This window comes from Syngnathus acus, chromosome 5 (genome assembly GCF_901709675.1).
Source record: "Syngnathus acus chromosome 5, fSynAcu1.2, whole genome shotgun sequence".
NCBI lineage: Eukaryota > Metazoa > Chordata > Actinopteri > Syngnathiformes > Syngnathidae > Syngnathus > Syngnathus acus.
The window spans coordinates 11,971,054-11,995,016 of NC_051091.1; the positions used below are offsets into that span (position 1 = coordinate 11,971,054).

The 23,963-nt window shown below is 41.2% G+C and overlaps 2 protein-coding genes across 4 annotated transcripts in view; both read left to right on the plus strand.

The window, feature by feature from the left end:
• LOC119123110 (potassium voltage-gated channel subfamily D member 3-like) overlaps window positions 1-11,768 on the plus strand; it is a 35,724-nt gene extending 23,956 nt beyond the window's left edge. The window contains exons 3-7 of the mRNA XM_037251946.1: window positions 3,729-3,891; window positions 6,123-6,224; window positions 9,551-9,643; window positions 9,724-9,974; window positions 10,142-11,768. Coding sequence (XP_037107841.1) covers window positions 3,729-3,891; window positions 6,123-6,224; window positions 9,551-9,643; window positions 9,724-9,974; window positions 10,142-10,367 — 835 coding nt within the window. The 3' untranslated portion in view covers window positions 10,368-11,768. The remainder of the gene's footprint in view (window positions 1-3,728; window positions 3,892-6,122; window positions 6,225-9,550; window positions 9,644-9,723; window positions 9,975-10,141) is intronic.
• Window positions 11,769-17,088: 5,320 nt separating this feature from the next.
• inka2 (inka box actin regulator 2) lies at window positions 17,089-23,938 on the plus strand. Of its 3 annotated transcripts, XR_005098002.1 has the most exons (3): window positions 17,089-17,360; window positions 21,713-23,050; window positions 23,151-23,938. XR_005098002.1 is itself a non-coding variant. In XM_037251947.1 (2 exons), the coding sequence occupies exons 1-2, from the start codon at window positions 17,307-17,309 to the stop codon at window positions 22,781-22,783; spliced, it is 1,125 nt and encodes a 374-aa protein (XP_037107842.1). In that variant the 5' UTR covers window positions 17,089-17,306; the 3' UTR covers window positions 22,784-23,938. The 3 variants fall into 3 exon arrangements, 2 of the variants coding, with proteins under 2 accessions (XP_037107842.1, XP_037107843.1); XM_037251947.1 differs by having other exon boundaries at window positions 21,713-23,938; XM_037251948.1 differs by lacking the exon at window positions 17,089-17,360 and adding an exon at window positions 20,644-20,684 and having other exon boundaries at window positions 21,713-23,938.
• The last annotated feature ends 25 nt before the right edge of the window (window positions 23,939-23,963 follow it).

The following is a 23,963-nucleotide window of genomic DNA, read 5'->3' on the forward strand; positions in this document are numbered from 1 at the left end:
GGATTTAACCACCCTCCCAAAAACAAATGTTAAAAAAAAACACATCTGATAATCGCTTGTTTCAAACTGGAGTCGGCATTCATGTTGGATAAGGCCAGGAAAAGCAAAGTGGAAAATGTCAGTCCACTTTAAAGGCGAGCAGCCAAACAAAGCAAGCAAAAGGGCAGCAATTTAAGACCATTACAGGTAGAGCAATTTATTGCTAGTATTATTTCATAGCATCAGGAAATCCTATCTCGCCATAATTTAACTGTGACATTTGGACACATCCTCATATGTGAATGACAGAATAGCTCAACGTTGCCAGCCATCATATCAGAGCATAACTGAATCAAAGTCAACAGCATTTCCATTATGGTCAAAATGTTTTTTTATTTTTATTCCACTTTTCAATTTGTGAAAACAAGATGCGCTATCTATGAAAATAAAAGCTGCGTCAGTGTCTGTGTGCTGGCCCCTCCCTTCCAGTGTCTCTCAATCTATGTACTAATTATAGTCACCTGCCTCTCGTTACCTGTCGCGTGTATAAATCCTGTCTGCGTGTCACACCCCTGTCGGATTTTTCTCGTCTCTCGTCGTCGTTCCTGTCTTTAGCTTGTCTTTTGTTCAGTTAGTCTTGTCCCTAGTCGAGCTTCTTATAGTCTGTCTTTGAGTTCTCCAATAAACCCTGGTCCAAGCTGCATTTGGTCGCCCTGCTCCATTTCTTCCATGACAAGCTGTGTATATGATATAAAGAACAATACAATATCATAATGCACTTTATGAAACGTATGAATACAAATATTCCAAATTTGATGAAAACATTGTGACATTATGGAAAATTTGCATTTTAATGCAATTTGGTGCCTGCCATTTTTATAAAGTGATTACATTTTTTTTAATGTAATTTCCCTACTCAACCTGCAAAAGAACATTGCATACAGCACGACCTGTTTATTACTCTCATCGGTTTTAAAACCAAACTAAACCTCAACAAAAGCGAACATGAGTAATGGCATGCTTGACCATCAATCAAATGTAGGCGGAGGCAAAGCAACACCGCGGACCACCTGCCGTATTGATATTCTCGCTGCCACCGAAAGGAGGGAATGGGCTGTTACTAAAGGGGAGGCAAAGAAACAAAACTCTCTGTTTTTACACCGGGGATATTAAAGCTGCTGCAGAAGCGAACGCCATCCATCACCAGCCGCGTTTAGATGCGAAGCTGAGGGCTTTCACGTCACCTTCTCCGCCCAAACTGCGCACACTTCATTTAAAGCAGTCAATGAGGCCATGTGACTGATGGAGGGAGCAACAATTGAACAACAGTCTGGACTCAGAATTAAGACATTTGTCTTAGTCGCTTCTTATTTGGAGCCAAACTTTTCCCAAAAGTGCACACATTGTGCTACTTAATATTCATCCAGTCCACAAGCTGCCAAGTACAGCAAGTCCATTTATCACCCTCGACTGTTACGTGGCTTCTCACTTTTACACAAATCCTTTTGAGAAAGTTGGCTTGGCTTTTGCTTTGGATTTTTTATTTTGACCAATAATGTCAGCAATTCATGATGATGATCATAGAATAGAAAATGAAACTGTTAGCTTATTTGGCAACTACAGCAAACCCGCATTACTGTGAAAATCTTGAGTAATGGACAAGATTTTGTGGGATGGGAAGACCCTCCCATCCACCCATCCATCCACCCACTCATCCATCCACTCTCCCATCCACCCACCCATCCATCCAACCATCTTGAGTTCTGAATATACCCCAAACTATGATCACAAATCACTAACATCATTTCACACCCATTTTATGTTACCTTTCAAATGTAATGGCTCGCAGGTGATTTGATTAAAAAACAACAACACAATGTTCCAGAAGTGTGAAGACGCTGGTGTGTGTGTGTCGCTGCTTTGCAATCGGTGAAATGGCCACTTTTCACTTATGTCAAATCATAAGACTCCATTAAGATGAATGGAATTGCCGTTAATTCATTCCTGGCCCGTACCACATTAATTCCAATGGCATTAATCATTGACAAATATGGCTATTTTACCATGATGTATTTTGGGTGTGTTTAGTTACATATTTATGTATTTATAATTTAATTTATTTACAAATTATAGCTAAATATCGTTCAAGTTTTGCTTGTCATTCAAATTATTCTCTTCCTCATTGCCGATATTTCTCATCATGGATGCGAGGTATACAACAGATGCTATTTAATAAGGTACGGGATTGGACTCCAAACCAGAAATATGACCATTTTAAATCAGTTAATATCAGCCAGCTGATTAATTGGTTGGGCACCAAACCAATTTGAATAAAAATGATTATTTTTAGCCAAATGGATGAGTCATTTGTGACCCACTTACATAAAAGTTTGGGTCCAGTCACTCGTGCATCTCAGGGTTAATTACACGCAAGTGTAATATGCCATCTGGTTTGGAAGGTATTGTTGAGTAAAATTAATATGTTGTTGATGGAAGGTTTAAGAGGTAAACTGCCGAGTGGCTATGAGAGATTGATGACTTGCGGGTCGAGTAACACTGCTCCTTTATGTGTTTACAGCGGATTTTCACGTTCTGGCGTTCAAGTCATCAATCTTGCTGGAATAAATAAAAGTGACAAATTACAGTGTGTGCTCTTTACACCTGTCAAGGCAACAATAACACAAACATTTCATCGTCCTTTGGTCGCCCTTGCGACGCCGATAGTTGATGATCTTCATCGCCGTTGTAACAAAGTGTGACTTTGCCACTGCTTTCTTTTCCGTCTCCCGGGAGTAGAACGCAAGTCGGACGGATTGATTTCTTTGGTTTCACGCTGCCTCTTCTTCTTCTCTCATTAGATTTGAATTTATTTTCGTTGCATCATCTGTTCAGAGCGTGCTGTTCCTTCTGCGTCTCTGACAAAGACAACAAAAAAGCGCAATTGAGATTACATCTTTTTCTTATTTTTTGTCACGCGCTTTATACATTTCAAGATAAGGTTAGGGTTAGTTTTAGTTAGTTTTGTTAGTTCACAATCATTTTGCCATATTGTCATGTCGTTGCATCAGTCATGAATAAGCTACAAAAGCGATGGGCAACCTTTTATTAGTGCCACTAGGGGGCGACATGGTACCACGCACTTCCTCACAGGTCTGCCATGAAGTGGACAGCTGTGATATTACAACTCAACACCATATAATTAATTGCCCAGCCCTATCTTACAGTATTATTTATGCCACAAAATAATTATGTGATTACGGACTGGATATGTACTGTGTGTGTATGGAGAAGCAGGATCCTTGTAGTTGAAGTTTAGAGGAAGCAGCAGACGGCGCAGGAGGAAGTCGATCCAATAATCCAGTCCTCAGTGCATTTTTCAGCATGAAGACTCAAGAGCTTCGGGGCTGAGGAGAAAGTACGACACCTGCCTGCTTCTTGGGCTTACGAGTCTTATCGTGTCAGGGTGGATAAAAACAGCAAAATGCCTCCAAAGTCAATATCAAACCAGAGCGTGCGATGTTGCAATGTGAATATTTGAGATGTTAATAGCCATTATCGCAGTCACGGTTCATTAACAGGAGTAATTGTCTCGCTGAAGGATACGAAGTGTCAAAGCACAGTGCGATGCATTTTATCATCCAATTTTGTGTGGATTAGTGTTTTCCAGATACTTGTTATCAGGTCACTGTTGAAGGCTGACCTCCACAAAAGACTAATATATCCCAACCTGTGATCTCTGTTCTTTGCAGATACGGAGACATGGTGCCAAAGACCATCGCCGGAAAGATCTTCGGGTCTATCTGTTCGCTCAGCGGCGTGCTTGTCATCGCCCTGCCCGTGCCCGTCATTGTTTCCAACTTCAGTCGCATTTACCACCAGAACCAGAGGGCGGACAAACGCCGTGCCCAGAAGGTAAAGACTTACATGTATCTTCTACAAAAATGGTCTTGTTTATTTTAACTTGTCTTGTTCTGCAGCTTTTTTAATTCACTCCTCTTAATTGAACATGATTATTTTTTATGGACTGAGTAGAAATAGAGGATCAAGGACAAAAGGTTTGACCTCAATCAACCAGCACCTAGAGCTACAAACACCTTAAAACTCACAAATCCACTGCCCTTTTATTTGACATTCTTGTACATGTCTCACACACACACACACACACACATGCACACACACATGCAGACACAGACACACATACGCACACACAGACACACACACTTCATAGCCGAGTGTTAAATGTTAGCTATCCACTCAGTGCTCTCACGTCGTGCGTGTGACCTTTTCCACAGGACTCCATAAAATAAGCATTACGATAAGAGCTGCTGGAAGCAAATTGAGGAGGTTGACGTATTTGATGGGTCGTGACCCTCGTTAGTCTCAGCACAACAGTCACCGGACGCTTTGTTAAATAATCTTGCTTCCTCTATCAAATGAGAAAAGAACACACAAGGAGACACAACTTGAGTTTACATATGAATAAAAATCAACAAAATAACAGTAGCGGAATGAAAACTGGGACAAAAGTTTGGTTGTTGGAATCCGGGCAAAACTAGGGCATACTAAAAAATGAAATTCTACTTCATATGAATTCATCCATCTATTTTTTAAGCTTTTGTCCTTAACCAATCAGACAGCAGACATACACAAACAGCCATTTACACTCGTTTTTGATAAATTTTTATATCTGTGTTTGGCATACAATTGTTATTTACTGAAGACTTTAGGACCGGGCTATCGCAGGTTAGCGACACGCTACGGCGTCCATCTTGATTTGCAGAGTGGAAAGGAGATCCAGTCAGTTGGATTTTTCTGAATAAGAATACTTTCTACTGACTTTCTGAACTTGAAAAGTTTCACGAGAATATAATAAGCCTTATTAGAAGTCGTTCCCTGACAGAAGGGTAAAGAGACCGTCATCATTAGCAAACGACTACAGTAGACGCCGGCAAAATTCATTCAGCCAACGCAAAACACGCACCATTAAATCTGTGGCATCGAAGAAATATAGCTTTCAGAATAATGCTTTCATTAAATTCTTTGTTTTTATCTTGGGTTCTTATTCTTATTACATTCAAACGGTTCTTATGATTTCATATTTCAAAACGTTAAAACTTGATTGCGGCAAGATTATGACTTCCTTTTTCACCACATGGACGTTTCCTTCCTTAATTGTCATAACGTTGCAACTTTTCTCGTAATATGACAACTTTCTCACAACATTCCGACATCATTCATAGAAATTTTCAAATTCCTTTTTAGCCTCCAGTTTGGTTCTCCATTATATTCCATTGGCCAATACTGAGATTTTGTGCAAACAATATGACAGTGATTTTGACCGAACTTGACCGCAGGCAAAGTCAGAGCTGAGTAAACCTAACTCAACCTCCATCTGGGCCCAATCGACCATCAAAAGAATGACAGGTGCTCGCAAGCCTGACCAATCGCAATCGACTTCCTACTGCATCAGAGTCAGTTATTCCCTCTCATTCTTCCTCCTCGTGTCAAGCGCAACCTTTGATCAGCCGAGACGAGCAAGAGGCAGCATTCTGGCTGTCAAACTCACTCTCATTAACTTATCGCAACCGAGACGGACACTTTCCATTACGCGTGCAAAGCATAAAACGTGATAATTAAATCGCTTGGCAGGTTTCGGTAGATACAATTTCCACAAGTTCCCCAACTATTTCTCCGACTTTATGAGTTATGCCAGGTCTGGTTTATTGGGCCGCGTGAGGAGCTGAACCCGATCGAGGAGATCGCTCACTTTTACAAGCACTTGAGGCAGCTTCATATCCTTCGCAGCTGCCCTAATATCCTCTTCATTTTAGCAAAATTCAATTCTCAATCTGTGGCATTCTCCATCGGCCTTCCTCTGCTGAGTTATCAAATCCGTCTTTCCAGGGGCTGACTCATTTATTCTAGTACAGCGCGAGAGATAAAGAATTTAAAGTGTTGATCTCCAGTAGTGTTTTTCACCATCTTTAGAGCTGCAGCCAGGACACAAGAAAGTAGCCCAGTGATGCTAGCTAACTAGCTGGCACATTCAGTTAGTGGATAAGTACCATTAAAAATAATTGCAACGACAGTCACAAAGAGCTTAAAGTAACATTCAAGTTTGTCCACCTGTTTTCTGTGTCCAGAAAGCTCGACTGGCTCGTATACATTCAGCCAAGTCCGGCAGCGCCAACGCTTTCTTGCTGAGCAAACGCAACGGACTCCTAAACGAGCTTCTGGAGCTGACGGTGAGGGATGACTTCTGACTCTTCAAACCAACAGTGAAGTAGAATAACGGAGAAGTTCACACGCACACACACATACACACACACACACACTGATCTAAATGCCCTCAAAATGACAATTACTGCCTTAATTAACCAAGGAAGAGTTTAAAAGTCCTTCCGAGGGCTATAAGGAGAAGTGGAAATGTCGACTTTGTCAGGGCAGAGGTGATAAGAGCGAAATCACACGCAGTACTTTTCACACTTGCGTCGTACATTTGATTTAAGCCTTGCCTGCAAAACTCAAAAGTCAGACTCAAACTTTTATCTGGCTTGTTTAGTTGCTCCCGGTGATAATTAAATATCATGTGCATGAAAGGAGTGCGCAGGAGGAGAACAATGTACAAAGTACAAAGGAGGCCCCAAGAGAACACATACTTGCAGTACCAGTACTACAAAAATACTGGTATCTTCTGAGGGCAGGAAAAAGTAGCCATTTGTTTGATTCCCATTTTTTTCCCTCCTTGAAAAGTAAGTTCGTTCCACACCTCAAAAATAGATGGTGTGTGGAATCTGAGAACAAAAAAATACATTTTCTTAATTAATTAATGTAAATAAATAAATAATCCTGCTGTATATTAGCCTAATATATAACTGCAATGACTATAATAATAGCCATTCTTAATTTAATGCACAATGCCCCCGCCAAAAAATACAAATGTCTGTGCTGATTATAAATTGTTAATGTTAATATGTTAATGTTGTTAATATAAATTGTTATTTCTTTCTATTTGTGTAGAACATCAATCATCACGGTCAGGGTAATCTGTAATGATTGAATCGGGGCAACTGGATGTTTTGCTGAATTTGATTCTTGGAAAACAATCACAAATGACACGTGTTTGGTATCTTTGTAAAAAGCACTTCCAAGAAGAGATGACTTGAAAGTCAAGGACAGAAGCAATGAATTGCAATTATGCCATTAGTCTAACGGTGCACTGCCTTATTATATCTTGAAAAAAAAAATCTAATTTTATTTCGTGGAGAGAAAAATATATGAGTCAAGTTTTTTGGATTTGACCTTTCCTTTAATACAACGTTATCCCTGAACAAAGAACAACACTTTAAATTTTTCCTGTGTGGCTCTTCACTCCATAACAAAGGGATAAGGGAGGGAGACTATAATAAAACAAGACTTGTATTCCTTCAAAGAGAAAAAGGCCCCATGTGGTTCAGCGTAGATATGACATAAAATATATATTTTTCACTTTCATGCGAAGACATGACAAGATCAATAACAATCTTGAGCTCAGCTTGAAAGTTGAAATGTCTGTTGTGGGGGTTAAAGCCAGTTGAAGGTTCACGGCAGCCAACGTGGGGGTGGCGCTAATCCTCAGAGCTGCTTCTTCACTTTCTTTGCAAACTTTGTCTGATTTCTGCCTGTCAGAATCGCGAAAAAACAAAACAGCCAGTAAAAATATGCCAACTACTGGAATATCGATTAATGATATTTATGGCACTGGGGAAAAAAAAGACAGGGTTCTTGATTCTAACCTTGAATTTTTTTGTGTCAAACAAATTTTGCATCCATGTATCAATCTCCTCATCTAATTCTTCTGTTTTGCTTCATTTCATTCATCCGCCTTCTCTTGCTCTTCTTCCACCGCCGTTACATTGCATCTCTTAACACTAGCACATGGCTTATATCCTTCCATTTCCTCAAATCCATTTGGATCTAATCGAATCGGGAGTCGACGCCGGCGCTTGAGTATTACCATATAAATGCCATCTGCGAGTGGCCCTCGGCAAATCTACCGCGTGGCTGTCGGCGAGTCAAATTACAGCGGCAAGGCGGCGGCTGTCAAGTCAGTCAGTGGCGCTGAAGCGATATGTGACGCTTTTCTCCGTCAGTTAAATTAACTGCCGCCTCCTGGCTCCCTATTAGGATTTTTATTTGTTTTGACGGAGTTTATTAGCGGCTCACGTCAGGCTCATTATCATTTAAGGTGTCTTCTTGGATATTCTGTCAACTTCCGAGGCCTTGTTAGATTAGTTGGCGCTCATGTCCTTGTTTCATCACATTTCAAGATTGAATGTTTTCTTGCGTGAACTTATTGAGATACATGGCCTTCAATTTGTCTTTATTATATAACAGCCCCCCCTTCCAGAAAAAAAAGTAATGTAAATGGAAAACACACTCATCTGTCCGGTTCGTATTTATGCTTCCGATTGGGTTATAGGACCAAATCTTAATGACATTTTTGTTTAAAAAAAACAAAAAACATGTCTGCTTCAAATCAAAATTGCAGATTTCCTTTCTTTTCAGTCATAGCTGATACGATTGACCTGCCCATCTTATTTAATGTTATTAGGTGAAATAGGCTTCAGAATTTTTATGAAAAAGGACGAGGACTACTGACCCAAAATAGCTTTTCAGTCCAAGTTTCTTGAGACTTTTTTGTGTGACAGACTGACAATCTATATTTCATGTTGCTCTGTGAAACTGGCTTCCGGGCTGATCCCCCCCCAATTCCATAGAACAATTTTGTCTTCAAAGGACTGTTAGAAACAGACAAATTAACACTTCAAAACCAAAATGGCAGACTTTCTGTGTCTTTTCAGGTGTTGGCTTCGCTAGACGATCTCATGACAGACATATCTACCAAATTATGTGTTCCTAAAATGTGAGACTGGCTTTGGGGTGGAATTTTCCCAAACCTCTGAAAAAATATATATAAAGGCAATTTTCGGGAGTCAGGCACACTATTAATGCAATGCACCAAAAGTTTGTAGGTTTTGGATTATTAGAGCCTAGCATTGAGGCTTGAAGCATTGAAAGGAGGAACGCAATCACAGAAAAGCTGCAACGTTGCTCAGCCCACGTTCTTCCAGTTTGCTTCACGAGCGTGTGGAATGTGAATGAGGATCGTTGCGGCTTCATCGCCCGCCACCCAAACCCTTTGAGCACACGTGCTGGGAGACAATTTCATTGTTTTTCATCTTACTTGGCAATGCTCGAGACAAAGCGTTATTGTCTTTCAAACCCTTTGAAAGTCTCGTTTGAGAAAGTAATCTTTAATCTTGTTTTTGGTTTGTTTTGCTGACGTCTGAAAGCCTTTAGGTAAGTTTCAAACAAGTTTGAAACGCTAACCCTAGTAACTACGCTACCTAACGTCAACCCTAAACATGCCAGACTATCTTCGTAAATACAGTATTTATATGTATATATACACACGTGTGAATGCGGATGTGCCAACCATTCAGCCACTGTGCCACCCAAACTAGATGTTTAAAAAAAAAACACATTAATTGTTTCATTTTTCTAACACCTGCTAACTTTGTTCCATCAGGGTGCAAATGCAGGTGAGCAGAAGCTGCCCAAGTCATCGTGTCTTTTGGAGAGCCAACACCACCATCTGCTGCACTGTCTGGAAAAAACAACTGTTGGTGCAACACCTCAAAATTCTGTCTCCTCCTGCCTTCTCCTCAGGTCTTAAACATTCTGACACGTGTTCCCCTACAGGCTCATGAGTTCGTAGATGAGCAACTGTATGAGCAGAACTATTTAGAAGCTGTCATGCAGAGCTTCCCCGCCCACAGAGCGTCGGTGAGCAGCCGTGAGGCCTCAACCCCGACCTGCTGCGGCCGCAGGGCCAAGAGGAACATAACCCTGCCTGATGCCGCTCTCCAACCTGGACCCAACCAACAGGGCCCCTTGCAGGAGCTCAGCGCCATCCACATCCAGTGTGCTGATAGGCCATCGCATTCTACCAGGTGAAATAAAAGAAAGAGCCTCACCCTAACACAGAATGACACTCTTTCGTTGCCGATTTGAGCTCTGATTTGAACAGATTCAGAATTAAAATTCAGAACTTAAATCTAAGTCAAAACAACAGTAGGCTATGTATTAAACATAAATGATGTGCTTTGTCTCCTCGTAGTCGTTCAAAACTCAACCTGAAGCCAGATGACGTCGGCAGGCTCAATTGCAAAGGCGGCCGGATGACCACAGCCATCGTCAGTCTCCCGTCCCCGCCGGCCCTGAGCACGCCCGACATCAACAACCTCCGCGGTCCCCCCACCCGCAGGCCGCAGACTCCCTCCCCGGGGCCCAGCATCCAGACCACCACCAGCTCAGCCAATGTCGTCAAAGTGTCGGCCCTGTGACGCTTTTAGCTACCAAGACTTTTGTAAATATGCGATGGACACGGGTGACCACACAGTGGAAGCTTTGAGACACTGCGGTGCAACTAGCATACCAGTCCAGCAGGTGGCGGTGTTCAGCTTCTACAGTTTAGTTCAATAGGTCAAAGAATTGTCACAAAATTGTTGACTGTGCTTACATGAATGTTTTTTTTTCTGTGTGTTTGTGTTGTCATCAAAATGCCTTTACTTTAAAGCATCAATTTAAAAATAAAAAGTAATATTTGAAATTTTGTTTTATAAAACTATATCTGCAACCAGGTCATGATGTCATGATGGCCCCCGACTTCTCTCAGTGAAAAAAACTGTTGTTCAGGTGGAAACGTTGAGCTAAATGAATGTGTTTTAGTCAATTCATGCCGTTTTTTCCTCTTAACTCTCCGTTTGCATTTTTTAAAAACTATTTGTGGAACAAGCCAATCAATGTGCTGTATGGACAAAATAATTGGGTCATAGTTGCATCTACTGAAAGTGAAAAACGTTTTTAAAAAAAAATATGTTTCTGGTCCATCCAATTGAACTTGTGTAGGCACTACTTGTTCTCACTGTATGTTGTTCATGTAAAGTGTGTATTTGCGTCACATTGGCTATCGCAAAAACCCAATGATTACATCATTTGTAATGGTTTGCTTTCCAACAAACATCTAAATTTGGCCTTTGTTTGATACAAATATACACATTTGGAGTGATTTTTGACTGGTTTTGAAATGATGACAATTTTATACAAGTTGAAGTGACAGCAAGCTTAAAATGCATTAAAAATCCTGAAAGTAAATGTGGCTAAAATAAAAGGCACAGTTTAATGAGCACATAAATATTGTTGTTGTTTAGGCTTTGTTCCTGTGGGAACATCTCATTATTTATAGCCAATAAAGTGTAACTAATTTCCAAGTGCGCTGAAACTTATTTTATTTTGTCAGAGTTTAGCACAAATCTAGTTGGGTTTTGTAAAAAAAAAAAAAAAAAAGTCATTTTGAGTATGATTTTTAACAAAATAATGACGAGAGGACAAGTAACGTCATTCACTGTATGTATTTGTATTCATTTGTGTGACATTCATTCCTGTGTTATGGTTGAAATTCAAAAGGAGAAAACATTCTGACAAAACTCCTTGAACACGTCACCAAAATCAAACTACATAATAGTTCTTGTCATTTGTAATGCAAAAAAGGGAAGGAACATCTGCTTGCTTGTCATTTCTGTGAAGGTCTTGGCTTGAATGTTTTGTGTTGCTGTTCTTTATCTGTTTGTGCGTGTGTGTGAGTGTGTGGGTGTGCGCGCGTGTGTGTCCAAGTGGGATGTTTGAGACTGCCTGTGTTTGTTCTGACAGAAGTTTGATGACCATTAAAATGCTGCAACTGTCAATATTTGTGTCTTCTGACTCACTTCGGACCACAACCCGTAATAAAAATAAAAAAATAAAAATAATAATAATAATAATAATAATGGCTTCAAACTAGGGTTAGGGTTTCAAACTAGGGTTGTAAACAGGTTAGGAGTTTAAACTAAGGTTTCAAACAAGGCGTAGGGTTTCACACTAGGGTTCCAAATCTTAAAGTATGAATACGTTTACACAAAGATATATGTAACAAAATCATTAGTGCTCAATCAAATTATTAAGATTTATTTTCAGTATGGTTTGAAACCATAACCCTAGCTTTAAACCATGTTTGAAACCATAACCCTAGCTTTAAACCCTACTTTGAAACCCTAACTCTAGTATGAAACCCTACTTTGAAACCCAAACTCTAGTATGAAACCCTACTTCGAAACCCTAACCTCTAACCCTAACCCTTAGTTAGGGGTTATATATAGATACATCATATTATATACCATATATCTTCCATACCATGCAAGCCAGCGTCCAGTAGCGTTAGTCCTCTGGACTTTGAGCACGAGTCCTGGAGTTCGAATCTCAGAGGGACCTTCGGTGATTTTTATTTTTGAAAAATTTGCAACATAGTTGCTCGTGTGCGGCCCCATTAAACCATATAGGGTTAGGATTGGGTTTAGGGTTAGGGTTGATTGATAGAACTCTATTTATCCCACAGTTTGGCTTGGGGTTAGGGCTAGGGTTGGGCCTGGGGTTAGGGATAGGACTAGGGTTGGGTTAGGGTAAGGCTAGGGTTGGGCTTAGGGTTAGTGTTGGGGTTAGGGGTCAGGGTTAGGGTTAGGGTTGGGGTTAGGGTTGGGGTTAGGGTTAATGTTGGGGTTTTAGGGTTAGGGGTTGGGCTGTTAGGGGTTGCTGTTAGGATGATGTGTTAAGCCATGGCTCCATAGTGTAGTGGTTAGTCCTCTGGACTCTGAACCCAGTGATGTGAGTTCAAATCTTAGTGCGAGCTCAAAAGTTCTGTCCTGCAAAATTTTGCAACATAGTTGCTTGGTGCTCCCCCATAAAACCATTTTGGCATTGATCTATTCTTATACATTACTATTCGCTTGTTAGCTGCTCGATGAATCTTTAGAATCGGTTCACTCAAAAGATTTGTTCAAAAGAATCGTTCGCTACACTTTCTTATTTATTTATTCATTTATTTATTTTTATCTTGTGTAGTGTACCTATTGAAGTGTCCATGAGGTGTACCTAATCACAGGCCACTTCATTAGGGAAAAAGCTTAAGTGAAAGTGAAAAGTGCCACACCCGCCCTCACCCCCACCTCTTGATTGGCTGTTTGATCTGTGACGTCCTTCGGACACGCCATTAGGTACACCGCCATTTTCAGGTGTACCTAATCACAGGCCACTTCATTAGGGAATTAGCTTAAGTGAAAGTGAAAAGTGCCACACCCGCCCTCACCCCCACTTTCTGATTGGCTGTTTGATCTGTGACATCACTCGGACACTCCATTAGGTACACCGCCATTTTCAGGTGTTCCTAATAACAGGCCACTTCATTAGGGAAAAATCATGGTCAAAGCTTAAATGAAAGTGAAAAGTGCCACACCCACCCTCACCCCCACTTTCTGATTGGCTGTTTGATCTGTGACTTCACTCGGACACTCTATTAGGTACACCGCCATTTTCAGGTGTTGTGAATAACAGGCCACTTCATTAGGGAAAAATCATGGTCAAAGCTTAAATGAAAGTGAAAAGTGCCACACCCGCCCTCACCCCCACATTCTGATTGGCTGTTTGCTCTGTGACGTCATTCGGACACTCTATTAGGTACACCGCCATTTTCAGGTGTAACTAATAACAGGCCACTTCCTTAGGGAAAAATCATGGTCAAAGCTTAACTGAAAGTGAAAAGTGCCCCACCGCCCTCACCCCCACTTTCTGATTGGGTGTTTGATCTGTGACGTCATTCGGACACTATTAGTTACACTGCCATTTTCAGGTGTGGCTAATCACAGACCACTTCATTAGGGAAGAATCATGGTCAAAGCTTAAATGAAAGTGAAAAGTGCCATACCCGCCCTCACCCCCACTTTCTGATTGGCTGTTTGATCTGAGACGTCATTCAGGACTCTATTAGGTACACCGCCATTTTCAGGTTTGTTCGCGAAGATTCACAAGTGAGTGACAGACAGCGTTGCTGCTATGCCAGGTTAAGGTTGGGGTTAGTACTGAGTTAGGGTTGGGTTAGGGTTATGATTAGTGTTGGGGTTAGGGTTAGTGTTGGGGTTAACCCTAACCTTAACCCTAGCTTTAAACCCATGTTTGAAACCCTAACCCTAGCTTTAAACCCTTCTTTGAAACCCTGAATCTAGTACAGGGGTGGGCAAACCTTTTGACTCGTGGGCCGAACTGGGTTCTAAATTTGGACCGGAGGGCCGAACCAGGAGCAGATGGACGTAGTGTTTGTGTGAAGTAATATAAGCGACCTGTAAAGGTCATTGCATAAAAGATTTTGGCCTTTAGTAGGTAGTAAAGCATGGATATTCCAAACAAGTTTTTTGAAAACAAATGCATTTATTAACAGCATTAAAAAAAAAAAAAAATCACTAAAAAACTGCTATCAGTGATTCTCATAAAATACGACACTGTTATTATGAATAACAGTCTCCATCACTTCAGTGCCTGCAGGTCAGATTAATGAAAGATGTTTATCTTATGAGATCACATCAAACGGCAAACATTCTGACCAAATATATCATCTTGAAGAATCGGTGAAAGCATACATCCAAATAAAGTAATCAAAACAGCAACACGGTGAGGGGTATCTGAACATCAGAGCAGAGTTTTAACTCACAAACACCTGGTAACAGAGGTGAGGAAACGGGAAACACTTCCTTAAAGTAAGCCTTAAGAACTTTACGTGTTAAGATTAGTCGCAAACAGGTGGTGCATCAATGTCCTTGAGCATCCTGCATTGTTTGAAAATGAGAATGGTCGCTAGTTTCAATCCCTGCTATGTGTACAAATCATATTCAAAATGCATTTTTTTACAACAAACTTGAGAGCCTCCCCTTCATTTTCAGTGGGAACAGTGTTGTTGGTCTCCCTTTTTTGCTAGTGCGTCATAGTCTGGAGTAAAATTTGTTGTGGCAATTCTTAGGAGAGATCCGAGGTGTTGGTCCGTTTACCTCGATCTGTGACGGGTTGATGTTGATGTGGCTGAACGTCACGTCGCGTACGTCGAGCCAAATTGGCCACTCTTTTTTAAACACTCGGCACTGTGTCCACCTTGCTTTTCCTTGGGCGACTCATTTTAATAGAAGGATTCCAGGGGAAGGTTTGTGGGTGGCTTTAGCGTAAAACTGTATCTGAAAGCTCAGCGCGCGAATTACAAGAATGCTGTCGTCACAGCCCACGCTCTAAATTCGGGACTGATACAAATAGAGCGCGAGTGCGCCATGTCCGTACTACTGAGTACGTACACGCACTTGTGAGTGTGCACCGAGCTTTCTGACACGGCTTCCGGTAGTAAATGCGCAGGCGAGCGGTTCCCCATCTACTGGGGAAACGCAATCATTGCATGCAAAATGACCAGAAAAAATGTTTAATAATACAATTTATTCAGGGTTGGCGGGCCGGATTAAACGGTCCCGTGGGCCGGATGTGGCCCGCGGGCCGTAGTTTGCCCACCCCTGATCTAGTATGAAGCCCTACTTTTAAACCCTAACCCTAGATTTAAACCAAGGGTGTCAAACTCATTTTTTCGCGGGTCGCATTGTAGTCATAGCTTCTTTCGGAGGACCATTATGACTGTCAACCCAAATAAATGTATGAGCACCTCATATTATATACAGTAGAAGCTACAAACCAAACTGACAAATAACTCGTTTTCAAATCAGACGAGTAAAAACTGGTCAAATATTTAAAAAAAAGATATTATTAAAAGTGAAGACAATTTGCAATTCTAGTAATGACACACGAATTTGATGCACAATTTGTCTTCGCGGTGCACATAAAATGATGTGGCGGACCGTATCTGGCCCCCGGGCCTTGAGTTTGACACGTGAGCTAAATTGAGTTTTCTAAACTAAAACTAAAGGCATAACCAAAATAAATGGTGGTGCAGTGTATTGTTATAAACACTAGATGGAAGTGTCGTAGCACTCAAATCTCTGCATCAGTTAACTGCACGACAAACGAAGGTACACTCAAGTGCGCTGGTGGTGTGACACGCAACGCACATTTGGCGCACGCGCTTGTCTGCAGCCTATTCTGACAAAAGTGGCGTCCAGTAAATCAGACAAATTAGACAAAAAACACGTATCTGTACGGAATTCATCTTAACTAACAAATGTTTTTTTTACTTTTCGAGCAAGCCAATAAACATTCAAACTTCCTGCTCTCCGCACTTTTTTGAATTGTTTACACTGTTTGTACTATGTGTCCTCTCTGCATCCATTGCAGCCTGGTCATCCTGGATGAGGGACCCTCCCATCTGTGGTCTCTTCTCAAGGTTTCTCATTTCCCCTAGTTGGAGTTTTGAGTTTTTCCTTGCCCTCCTGGGAGTTTATAATCAGGGGATGTGTGAGGAATTTGTCATTTTTCACATGACCTGAGTGTTGTTAGTCACCTAAATGTTGTACAGAGGCTGTGATGTACCGAAATCAAATTCCTTGTTTGGCACGCTCAAACATGGCGAATAAAAACTCTTGAGCCGAGCCGAGATACTAATCCAAACTTCAGAGTTGTGAGGCACACAAAAACACCATGTTGCCAGGACAACGAATTTATTTTTAGTTTTTTTTTTATATCTCACATTATGTCGACTGCAGTGACTAGCAAATAGTGTCTGTGTGCGTGCATGCACGCTCACGTACGTGTTTGTGCGTTTCCTGTTTCCTTTGTGTCGTGACAGCTGAGCGGAAGCGAGGGCACGCACCAACAGCAGCTGCAGGCTCTATCCACACTATCATAATAAGAACTAGTGTTACAATTTCATATCAATACTGACCTACTGTGTAAATATGTCTGCTAAAACAATATGTTGACGTGGTTAGAGATAATTAACTCAGACTGATGTACTGTACATCAAATTAAAAAAAAAGTGTGACTCAATATGAATTTTTGTTTTGTATTGGAGTGGCTAAATATGATTAAATGCTTTTTTTTCTTTTCTTTTTTATGGAAAATATTCGTGTGAAATAAAAACAAACACAAACATATATACTGTACACTACGTACACCGACATAAAAATAAACACGTTTTATTTTACCTCGTGGTTACTCATGAGAACAATTCCACGCCCACGAGGATGGCTCAGGATTGGATAAGCAATGTAAGCGTAAAAAGGGCTCCCTCTTGAATGGACGCACGCACACACGCACACACGCAGAGACGCACTTCGATCGTCACTCGTTTGGCGTCACAAGAAGCGAAGATTTCACAGACTTGCCTTTTGGTCTCCCCACGCTGCTGCATCAGAGCAAATTTATTCTCAGTGTGCCACAAACATGATGCGACGAGTTGCGTGACAATTTGCGTTTTTTTTTAATTCAATTCAGAGATGTCAAAGAAGAGGAGTATGGACGTTTGTCTGCGTAGATTGAAACAGGAGCTGGTAAGTGTTGCTTTTTTATGCGTTTATCCTGTGTACGTGCGCAAATGACGCATTCAATTATAATAATTCTGACGATGAATGCTTTCATTCATGTGAACAGATGTGTAATATTTGACCTACATGTATTGGCACTGGCGTGACGCACGAATGGATTTTCGCGTGCGCGAGCGTGCACATGCGACATCCAAGCAATAATTTCACACTGTTTTCTAGCCACCGTTCCATTATTACTACGGATTATATTTGTTTTGTTTTAGGTTTCGTATGAATGTATATAAAAACATTCACAGAATGTCTTCATATTCTATTTTTTTCTTGAACTTATTGTACACTCTTATTTACTTCATTGTTATTTATTTACCTTATTCCTGATATGTGGGGAAATTCCCATAACAGAAATCAAGTTAAAATGGATCCGATGAGTTTTGCGTGACAAAGCGGTATATTTAAACTATACTATATTTCAGTATTTTAATATTGGTCATTGTGATTAAAAGGGTGAATCCAGCTCCCCTCACCAAAAGTGAACTGGGATAAAGTTAGTATTTATTGATGAGGAACTACAGAAAATGGATGGATGTCTGACAAACATGTGGTGCCAAATAAGATGTTTTTTAAAAATGTTTTTTTTTTAAAAATGGCTTGCTAATCAGTGCAAGCATGACATGTGTATACTGTGACTATGTGATACACTTAAAAAGGACCATCAGGTGGCCTGAGCGTTGACAAGCTATTAAAGTGTGAACACTTGCTCTGCGGGGTGACAGCAGGTCACGCACCAACTTTTCAAACTGCTGGGGCTCACTATCAAGTTCAAAACATGTCCACATAGAAGTCTGTTTTCATATTTATCCATGTAAACTTCACCGCGAGGCCTTAAACAAGCTTCGCTTGTTAAAGACGAGAGCGTTGCTGTTATTTGCTTCACACTTTTATTAGCCTGTTGATGTTAACCTCCTTCCATATAGAAACACCCTCTGTGTATGTGCTCCACAGAAGCTTCCATTCCTGTGCCCTTGAGACACACACACACATACACACACACAGATACACACACACGCACACACAGCACTATTCATTTTTAATGAGCCGGCTGGAGGGACAGGAAGGGGTCCGATAACCTCAACGTTATAAAGCCCCCTACCACCCACCAAACAAACAACAAGCCTTTTGCGTGAGAGCCACAAAAGTGTGGCTTGTGCATTCGTAGTAGATAAATATAGAAGAGAAGAACTCATTTAACTGACTCGCACCATTCACGGTGGACATGTCTGGACATGTAAATGACAGTGAGTTTGTATTGTTGACAACTCAACAATCAATTATCAATCATTATAACTCAAATATCAATATATTAACTTGTGATTTTAAATTTTTAAATTGTCTATAAGAATTAATGGAAACAATGGAAAGATAAATATGGTACATTTCATCCATTTTAATTATTAGAATATAAAAGTAAAAACACACATGAACAGCTGAACTTTATGTGGGGTTAATCCACAGGTGTCAAACTCAAGGCCCAGGGGGCCAGATAACACTAGCTTTAAACCCTACTTTGAAACTGTAACCCTAGCTTTAAACCATACTTTGAAACCGTAACCCTAACTTTAAACCCTTCTTTGAAACCCTAACCCTAGTATGAAACCCTATTTTGAAGCCATAACCCTAGCTTTAAACACTACTTTGAAACCCTAACTCTAGTATGAAACCCTACTTTGAAACCCTAACTCTTGTATGAAACCCTACTTTGAAACCCTAATCCTAGTTTGAAACCTTAACCATAGCTTTAAACCATGTTTGAAACCCTAACCCTAGCTTTAAACCCTACTTTGAAACCCTAACTCTAGTATGAAACCCTTCTTTGAAACCCTAACCCTGGGTTGACAGTCATAATGGCCCTCCGAAAGAAGCTATGACTACAATGCGGCCCGCGAAAAAATTGAGTTTGACACCCCTGGGTTAATCAGAGGCTTTTTAAAATGGTGACAGATGTGTGCTGACTTGCATTTTACATGTTTGGATGGATGCGATAACTTCTGAACCCCTGCTATAGTATAGTAGGTGTGCACACTTGTGCAACCAAAAATATCAATGGTTATTGCGCAGCTTGTTTGTCATAAAATTGCAAAACGTTTATCCTAGTCTCAATAATATATATATTGTTAAATGGTGACATCTGAAAAGCTTTGTGTAGACTTTTATAGCCACTCTATACTGCTATAATACTATAATTAGTCGTCATGCATCAGTTGGGCTTTAAAATCAACAATCACGCAAAGTTTATTGAAATCCTGCCAAGTCTCCACGCAAGCAGGTTTTATCTCGTCTGAACATCACAAGGGCAGACTGATGATGCAAGATGTTCACCAGGGCAGTAAACTGGTTCCCCGCGGCCTCGGTTTTCCTTTAAACCGGAACGGACGGACGTTTCCTAACGAGCTTCTCGAGCTGTCGGCGCCTCTTAAACAAGACGAAAACATCTGCGCTTTACTTTCAAGTCTTTTTAAAGCAAATAAATGCCAGGCGGCTAAAGGTTGAAGAGGCTGACATATTTGGGCCACTCGCTACAACCGCAACTTTGCTAACATGTGGGATAATGGGGCTTTACTTTGTGGTGGAATATCAATTATTAATGTTGGCTCTGAAAACCAAAAATAGGTCTGTGTGTCCACCTCCTACAAATATTTGTATTTTCACATTCTCAAAAGTTCTAATTACAATTTCAATTTAATCACATTTTTATGTGAATTTGTTTTTATTTTTTAAATGCATTTTTTTATTTTTTTTATCTTGTGCTCATTATTGTAAACCCTATAACAATCAAGATTTTAACATTGCATTTCGAAATATCTTTTTTAATGCTTTCCATTATTATATTTTTATTATTTTTTAGCCAGGCGCTGTTTTCTCATGGCAACAATTCAATTTAGAAACATCACATTTGTGGGTATTCCCACATTACAAACCTTATGCAACATGTCGTCCTCTCACAGGGCTTACAAGAGGTGTCACATATGACAGACCTTTTCGATCTTCCATATGTAATCATTTATAATTGAAGCCATGGACTCTCATTCATTACCATGTAAACATATGGCCGAGGACCCCCTCAATCTCACTCCACCGACTCTCACTGGCAGACTTGTCACCCCGTTTACGCCCGAGTGACCCCCGTCCCTCACACAGTTAGGGGATTAGTCATGACTTGCAGCTCTGATTGGTTGCCCTCCCCCCCTTGTGAGACAGCTACAGTACATATATATATGCATCCATACACGAGGGTTGGTGAGTTGGTGACAGTGACAGACTGACACATCAACGGTAAGAATGAATGGTGTTTCATTGGTATCTTGTTGTTTATCATTAGAAATACTCGAATAGTTGGTATTCTTGCGATAAATCATTTGTCTTTTGGGGGTGTCTAATAGAACAGGAAGTCAGGTATTTTTGTTTTGTTTGCAAAATCCAATTTTTTGGAAAATTGTGAAGAAATGCCGATTGTAACAAGATGCATGAAAAAGTCTCAAATACCTAGATCTGAAATTGAATAGAAAGTTAGCTATTTTGGTTTGACTATGTTGTTGAGTAGTTGGCTAAGCTATGTTTTTCCAAGTTCACTCATGCTTATGTATCAGATATACAATGCCCATTAAATGTTCTTGTGATGCTGGTGATCACAAAGTGGGTCAGAGAGGGCAAATGATTCAGAACTTGGCCACTGGAGATTTTGTCTGTATGTGTGCCTTCGAGTCAAGATATTGGATCACATGAGTCAGCCTTGAGAACAGATGAGAGGCGAAAGCAAAGAGGAGGAGGGGGAGGAAGATGACGAGTATGATTATAGCAGCAGCCGGCAAAAAAGTAGGCGTGAAAAACAAATTAGTGTCCAACCAGTTCAGGGGGAAAAAAGACTGCTGGGATGGGCTGAATTTATAAAACATTAATTTTGTAATAAATGAAATGTAATCTTACTTAATACATTATATTAATGCATTCAATATATATATTTTAAATAATGCAAGATTACGTTTTAACTTATTTATTAATGCCGTGAGGGATTTATGGGTGGAGCTTACATTACAGCTACAGTATTGTCGTGGTTTTGGTAAGTAAAGGCCGAATGAAAGTAAAGAGCAAAGCCTGTCTGTTTTGCAGCTGTCATGGGTTGAATTCACTCTTGACTGCCAGCCATATGGGTCAATGCGAACGTTCAGCCAAAACAGCCTGTAGACCTTCTGTCATATTTCATTCTGTCAATTCATGCTGTTGTAATTGGATTAAAAAGAGGAACGGCTGGTGGCTCAGGTTTGGACATCTTCTGATTTGTCATTACTCTCTTCACTCTCCAGGTGTCTATGAAGGAAGCGGGAGATGGTCTCCATGCTCAGATGAATTCCATGATGGGTGCGCTCCAAGAACTCAAGCTCCTTCAGGTCCAGACCGCTCTAGACAACCTCAACCTATCAGCTCGAGGACGGAGACATCTGCAGGACGTGACAGTTTCTGACACAATGTCGATGAGTGCTTCAGACGCAGATCCCAGGTTGTGCTTGTCCAACGACCCCAGCCCAAGTCCAGAGCCTTCTACGGAGTTGTCACAAAGCAGATACAGTGAAGGGACCTTGTCCTCGTCTAGTTCTAGTCTGGAGATGGAAAGAAGCGAAGAAGGAGACCTGGAGGCTGTACCGCGGAGATGGTCAGGTTATGAAGCACCGCAGGTGGATTTCTATGGACCCGCGGTAGGGAACCCTCCACCTGAGCCCTACATGCATCCTCCCAAGTGCAACCAACCGGTGGATCTGCCAGGCATCCTATACAGCCTCTCCAGAGAAGGTCCATCCTTGGACAATGACTACTCTCAGGACAGCACGGACGATGCTGGCGACTGGACTTCGTCGCTCATGAACCAAAGCCGCAATCGCCAGCCATTAGTACTCGGTGACAATGTCTTCGCCGACCTCGTAGGCAACTGGCTGGACTTGCCAGAAATAGAACCCGAAGAAGGCGGGGAAGAAGAAAAGAAGAGGGAGGCAAGGGTGGCAGAGGGGGGCGGAGACAGAGCGGACACCCTGGCTCACCCCTTACGCCTCAGCCGATCACAGGAGATCTGCCGAAAGTTCTCACTCACGACCAACATCTTCAAGAAATTCCTCCGAGGCGTCCGTCCCGACCGGGACAAGTTGCTCAAGGAGAAGCCCGGCTGGATGGCACCGGAGATCTCAGAAGGCGACCTGGTTAAAAGGCCCAAAAAAGCAGCTCCAAAAAGCTCAAAAGGCAGCTTCTACCTGCCTTTCTGGGCCAACGGACAGCAAAGTAAAGGGCGGTCGGAAACGTATCCGAGTAGCCAAATCAACTTCCAGCAGTTCCACGAGAAGCCATTTGCGGGGATTTACTTGGATCGGAAGACCGCCAGAGGGTAGAACTGCGGAAAATGCAGCCCTTGTTTGACTACAACACAGCTGTATGGGTCTGATGGCTGGCACCATGTTGGCCCGGTAGCGGGTGCAGGCTGATTGAATGACTGTTTTCCAAAACATGAACTTCACACCTGCGATCCTGGTGATCGGGTTTTGTCTGACAATCGGAAACCGTGTCTTTTGTATACAATCATTGAAATGTTCAAAACAATCCCAAATGTTTTCACTTGTTTCAGGAAGTCGGACTGGATCTGACTAACTCAGAAAATGGTACCTTAAAGAGTTTTCCTACACACTTGAGCAGCATGTGACTATATGCTCACATCTTAAACACTTTGGGTTTTCTAACTGCTTGCAATCTCTTTCCAAGGTCTTCTCTCAAAAGTGAGCCACAGTGTCACCAACCATTAATACATCACATGGGACGATAAAACTTGAAAAAAGTTTTTTTTGACATGAGGCTGTAATTACAACCAGGTTACTGAGTGGACCATCCATTTTTGGACCATCCCATCATTGCATCATCTGGGCCCAGCAGGGAACGAAAGCAAAATAGTGCATGACTAGTTCACTTCAGTTAAATTTGTAGCGCTGTTTTCTTTTTGCCAGCTGTCATGTCACATATTGTTAATGACTCTTCTTTTTGTGTGCACACACTGAGTTAACTGTCAGTCCAAATGGGCCACTGGCAGAATGGAGGGGGGGGGGGGGGGGGGGGTCGAGCATGGCACAACATCGCACTGATTGCCATCTGCTATCAGGACATTGTGTAGAGAATAAGACTGGACCTAAATATATTTGCAAAAATTCTGAAATGTCTTATATACATGTTACCTACACTTGGACCACTGATAATAGGGCAATCTTATAAATGGCATATTTTTAAAAAACAAAAAGATTCAAACTGACCAATCAAAAGGAGCCATCGGGGATTAGGCCTCGGCTCTTCTGCAGTCTCTTGGCCAGTTGATCCATATGGTGCAGTCTCACGATCCAGGTCACACACATTTTGCAAAATGGCCTCACTCACTCTATGCGGATGTCGTGGGTACAGTTTTTGTTTTTGATGTTTCGCTTTTTTATGAGTGATAAATATGTTATGTGTTTTGTAGACTTGTCGCTTGACTTTTTGTATACTCTAAATAAACTTGAAAAAAAACAGAGTAGTGTTGTGCATCACTTT